Genomic DNA, 6,000 nt, shown 5'->3' with positions numbered 1-6,000 from the left:
TGCAGCCTATCTTCTTGTCCGATTCTGGAGAAGACAGTAAGGCCTATACTTTAAGGGCTGTAAAACAGAGCACTAATATTGTTACAAGTTGGTTTGCGCACCAATTTGAAAAATAGCCACATACGGTGAATTGTTCAAATGTGTAGAAATATTGTGATATATTTTGTCCGTATAACCCACCCCTGAATTCCTAGGGATGTTCTGTTCTTCAATAGCTCTTTCCACAGACTGGAATAGCTCTCTAACACAGTCACACTGCCAACGCATATGAGGAGGATGAGGTAGGAGGATGAAAACCTGCAGATCGGAATGGAATGGAATGATGGGAAACAGCTGCCCTTGGACTGCGGGGCAAGCGTGCGTGCGCGTGAGAGAGAGAGAGAAAGTGAAAGAAGAAAGAGAGAGAGATAGAGAGATAGAGAGATAGAGAGATAGAGAGAGAGAGAGAGAGAGAGAGAGAGAGAGAGAGAGAGAGATAGCGGTTTGGTGCCAGGTCAACTCCAGCTTTGGGCTTTTCATCCTGCCCCAAGTGTAAATCACTGGAGAAGACGGGCTCATGCACAGCCTAGTAAGTGAGAGCAGATGATGAGTGAGGGCCGTGGCCGAGGGGCAGGATGGACTGGAGCTGGACTGCATTACAGTGAGTGCGTCAGCCTGCGTGAGCTGTGGAACTGTTTGTCTGTGAAGCGGGAATGAAAGGCATGCTGGCCTGGGAGCCAGATGGAGAGAACCCCCCCCCCCCTTCTCCTCCTCACCTGTAGTTCTGGTAGAGAACACCCCCCCCCCCCCCACTTCTCCTCCTCACCTGTAGTTCTGGTAGAGAACACCCCCCCCCCCTTCTCCTCCTCACCTGTAGTTCTGGTAGAGAACACCCCCCCCCTCCCCTTCTCCTCCTCACCTGTAGTTCTGGTAGAGAACACCTCCCCCTTCTCCTCCTCACCTGTAGTTCTGGTAGAGAACACCCCCCCCCCCCTCCTCACCTGTAGTTCTGGTAGAGAACACCCCCCCCCCTTCTCCTCCTCACCTGTAGTTCTGGTAGAGAACACCCCCCCCCCTCTCCCCTCCAGTTCTGGTAGAGAACCCCCCCCCCCCCCCTTCTCCTCCTCACCTGTAGTTCTGGTAGAGAACACCCCCCCCTCTCCTTCTCCTCCTCACCTGTAGTTCTGGTAGAGAACACCCCCCCCCCCCCTTCTCCTCCTCACCTGTAGTTCTGGTAGAGAACACCCCCCCCCCCCCCCTCCTCACCTGTAGTTCTGTTAGAGAACACCCCCCCCCCCCTCACCTGTAGTTCTGGTAGAGAACACCGCCCCCCTCCCCTTCTCACCTGTAGTTCTGGTAGAGAACACCGCCCCCCCTTCCCTCCACCTCCTCACCTGTAGTTCTGGTAGAGAACACCCCCCCCCCCCTCCCCTTCTCCTCCTCACCTGTAGTTCTGGTAGAGAACACCCCCCCCCCCCTCCCCTTCTCCTCCTCACCTGTAGTTCTGGTAGAGAACACCCCCCCCTCCCCTTCTCCTCCTCACCTGTAGTTCTGGTAGAGAACACCCCCCCCCCCTCCCCTTCTCCTCCTCACCTGTAGTTCTGGTAGAGAACACCCCCCCCTCCCTTCTCCTCCTCACCTGTAGTTCTGGTAGAGAACACCCCCCCCCCTCCCCTTCTCCTCCTCACCTGTAGTTCTGGTAGAGAACACCCCCCCCCCTCCCCTTCTCCTCCTCACCTGTAGTTCTGGTAGAGAATACCCCCCCCCCTCCCCTTCTCCTCCTCACCTGTAGTTCTGGTAGAGAACACCCCCCCCCTCCCCTTCTCCTCCTCACCTGTAGTTCTGGTAGAGAACACCCCCCCCCTCCCCTTCTCCTCCTCACCTGTAGTTCTGGTAGAGAACCCCCCCCCCCCCTCCCCTTCTCCTCCTCACCTGTAGTTCTGGTAGAGAACACCCCCCCCTCCCCTTCTCCTCCTCACCTGTAGTTCTGGTAGAGAACACCCCCCCCCCTCCCCTTCTCCTCCTCACCTGTAGTTCTGGTAGAGAACACCCCCCCCCCCTCCCCTTCTCCTCCTCACCTGTAGTTCTGGTAGAGAACACCCCCCCCCCTCCCCTTCTCCTCCTCACCTGTAGTTCTGGTAGAGAACACCCCCCCCCCTCCCCCTCACCTGTAGTTCTGGTAGAGAACACCCCCCCCCCCCTCCCCTTCTCCTCCTCACCTGTAGTTCTGGTAGAGAACACCCCCCCCTTCCCTCCTCACCTGTAGTTCTGGTAGAGAACACCCCCCCCCCCCCCTCCCCTTCTCCTCCTCACCTGTAGTTCTGGTAGAGAACACCCCCCCCCCTCCCCTTCTCCTCCTCACCTGTAGTTCTGGTAGAGAAGAGCCACCTTCTGAGTGGCCTCCTCCTCACCTGTAGTTCTGGTAGAGAACACCCCCCCCCCCTCCCCTTCTCCTCCTCACCTGTAGTTCTGGTAGAGAACACCCCCCCCCCCCCTCCCCTTCTCCTCCTCACCTGTAGTTCTGGTAGAGAAGAGCCACCTTCTGAGTGGCCTCCTCCAGCACCCGCTCATCCTGGATCCAACCCTGTGCAGACGGGAGACAGTGTTACGTTGATGAATGGTACACACAACACACTTCGGAATCCCAAAGAAGCGCACGCACAGCCATAGTATTTCACAGGTGGCAGGGTAGTGAATATTAATCCTCCCAAATGTTATACCTGCATACTGCTTTTGTGTTCCCAAGCATGATTTTTTTATAAATGTATTTCATTATTCAATGCACAACATTTCGACCCAGATATGACTTCGTCATGCATGAAATCATTTAATAAAAAAATCAATCACACCTGGGAGCACACAAGCAGCGTGAGTGCGGGTATTTACGCAGCACACTTAACAGTTTCAGTGCCGACCTTGTTTACATTTTTACCCTGTTGAATGCCATCATCCACTTCAATGTTAGCGTTAAAAACGCCTAATCTATGTTTTAAATTATGGCTATGTGTCTAATCTGCCCGTCGCTTATCAATGACTTGTTTGCAGTCAACATTGTCGAAACGGATTGTTTTTTTAATCGGTTCATATCCTTTTTATAGCATTTCGAAAAGCTATCGTTCTCTCGAAGATTTTTGGAAAATTTAAAGATTCCCACATAAACTGCATTTATTGGAATATTCTCGAATACACTAGACACGTTGTCATTTGTCGGCCTATTTATGAATCGTTTTCAAATAAACGCTAGATTATCGATAGTATATGTGTACTTATGCACGCTATAGACGCAAGCTGAAAAATCTATTCTCTTATTTCCTCATCAGCGATCACAGCCAAACAGCCACATCACACATGGGGCAAATGCTGAAATCTCCATGAAAACAGGTATGATTATCCTAAGACTGGTAAAATAGATTCCTTACCTGAGATCAGATGTTATCCAAAAAGATTATTCCAATTCCTGATCGCCATTCCAAATATCGATCACGCTTATTGATTAGTGTTGGTACTGTAAATACATAATCGTCGCCGTTCTGAGGGCGGCGATCACTTGGTCTCTTCAGATGCCTTGACGGAAAAATAAAATGAGCAAACTGACCACTCCCCCTGTATCAGTCTGAGCTGATGGGGTGCAGTTACACAGGGAGAGACGATAGGGAGAGACGATAGGGGGCGGTATCTTCCCAATTGAGCTCAGAGAGACTCTGCAGCACTAACCCATGGCTCGATTGATGAAATATGAATTCAAAATCGCCAATAAAAAAAATACGGCAAACAAACGACATTTCGCGTCGTCGGCACTCAATGGGGGGGCTGATAAAACGAGATATGTCGTCGCTGGCACTCAATGTGTTAAGTGACAATTAAGACATCTTATTATCTTTTTTTTTTTAAACTTTGACCAGTCACCTGGTTCTTTTAGCGTTTATCGCTTTTTCTTCGCATTCATACTTGGTCAAGTTCGACCGACAGAGCAGGCTGAAAGGGTTCAGATGGGGGGGAAAGACACTCTGGGAAAGGCACGGCTGCCGTCCGGGATTCGAACGCGCTCAGCCCCAGATCCGCGCGAGCGCGGTTGTCCACGGCGCTGAAATAGCACTCGCGGTACGTGGTGAGCTACTGGAGCTCCCCGACATCTTATTATCTAACAACATCTGTGCCAAGCGTGAATCACAAAATGCTTACAATGGGGAACAACACAAACTTCTGAAGGAACTCCTGAGAATCATATCGGTTGAAGTCTCCAAAGTCGGCTAAAAACACAAAGGAGAAAGAGAGAGAACTCAAATGAATGAACAAGGCAGAATAAAGTCACATGTCAAAAACACTAGTATTAAAGATATTAAAGACATATTCCTGTCCTTGTGGCAGTAGTCCTGTTAACACTTTGGGTGCCAAAAACTAGTTAAGTCGTTTCTGGGCCTAAGTCGTTCAGTGCCAAAAACGACTTAAAGGTCAACCTCCACGTTGTATTTTTGTTCAATAAACAATGTGGACTAGGCCAACAGTGGCTTTCATGAAGAAGGGAAAAAATAAGTATTGAAATTGACCCAGTTTTAGCGTTTTTATCAAAACATTTTGTCTGCCCAACACAATCAACATGCACATGCATATTTTAATCAATGGTTTATAACGTGCACGTGTAATGTCGTCACAACAGGTATTGGTCACCAGGGGGCTCACCAGGGTGCGCTGAGAGTCACACAGCTAGTGGCAGGCAGAGAGCCTTGCTACCATAGATATATGCTTGCTACTACTAGCCGAATGGAAATGTATCTGTTTCACCTCACTATTGCTCCGTGATTATAGCCATCCATCCATCTCTAAAGCTAACCACTATTTGTAAAAGCCACAACCACGTTACCATATTTGTAATAATGTAAATCATTGTGTCGTTGTACACATAGTGTTTATAACGTTAGTAGATAACATAGCTTAGCTTGGTAGCTATTGTGCTAACAACATATCCCGACATCCGGCTCGCTGGCCGGCATGAACGGCCGACCCAAAATGGTTCTCTCCTCTCTGTACACCCCGACCCGTCCCCACGGGTGCCCTGCCGGGGGGCCCATGGACGCGACGGCGGCGGCAGCCGCAGGGCGCCCGAGCCCGCAAAGGCTAGTGTTACACGATAGCTATGAGCTAACTAGCGCTGCGGGCTCCGGCGCCCTGCGGCCGCCGCTGTTGTAGAGTCCACAAGCTTCACTCGGTGCATCAGTCACGAAAGGGGCTATGATGAGCTTGGCAAGCCAGAGTAAAACACAGTTTTCATTCAATCAATCAATAACAACATTAACCAGACTCTCGTTGTCTATTATGCTAACGCTAACGTTACCTCATTGTGTCTATTCTACACAGATAGCCTCTCGTGTCTATCTGCTAACGTTAGCATTAGGCTAACTAACGTTACGTCCCTAACCCCCAACAACAAGCGTAACTAATCAGCGATCTTTTTGTCAGACTAAACTCTCCGCTCGGTGGCAAATTGTGTTGATGTCTGTTTTGTTTCATCAATAAATGAGGCAGAATACACAGTGACTGTATCCTTTTTTATTGCACTTGTTTCTTGCTGCAAACATACAAAAGACATCCTACGCGAGACATTAAAGATGGCGGCGTTCTGTTTCCTTCAGACTCTCCAAACAGTGACGTCACGCGTCTCTCTTCTGACCAATCAGTGGTCTGCAGTTTTTCACGTGTCATTTCTGGAGCTCTCATGCTGATCATCAGCAGCCCTGCCTCCCCACACGGAGACAAACTGAGTACTTTATTTTAGTGGAAAAGCAACATTAGATTCGGCTCATTAATATGCAAGCCACACCTGTTGTGACGTCGGCGTTTGATAAGCTTTTTTGATTCGCGCGTGCATGTTATTCGTGCGTGGACCTTTTTAACTCTTTCAGAGTGGCATTTCCGGTGTCAAATGGAAAAAAATAAATAATGAAATTATATACCAATGATGTAAACTACCCATAATTGATCAGTAGGGTTTAACCTAGAGGTTGGGCTTTAAGTCATTTCTGG

The 6,000-nt window shown here is 49.5% G+C and overlaps 1 protein-coding gene across 1 annotated transcript in view; it reads right to left on the bottom strand.

Moving 5' to 3' along the window:
- The window catches only part of ptpn21 (protein tyrosine phosphatase non-receptor type 21), an 85,501-nt gene that overhangs the window by 47,714 nt on the left and 31,787 nt on the right, over positions 1-6,000 (bottom strand). The window contains exons 5-6 of the mRNA XM_084310470.1: positions 4,162-4,229; positions 2,493-2,563 (exon numbers count right to left, since the gene is read on the bottom strand). Of these exons, the coding sequence (XP_084166596.1) occupies positions 2,493-2,563; positions 4,162-4,229 (139 nt within the window). The remainder of the gene's footprint in view (positions 1-2,492; positions 2,564-4,161; positions 4,230-6,000) is intronic.

This window comes from Notolepis coatsorum (genome assembly GCF_963971535.1).
Source record: "Notolepis coatsorum genome assembly, chromosome: 3".
Lineage (NCBI taxonomy): Eukaryota > Metazoa > Chordata > Actinopteri > Aulopiformes > Paralepididae > Notolepis > Notolepis coatsorum.
This window is presented reverse-complemented; position numbering and strand designations above follow the sequence as displayed.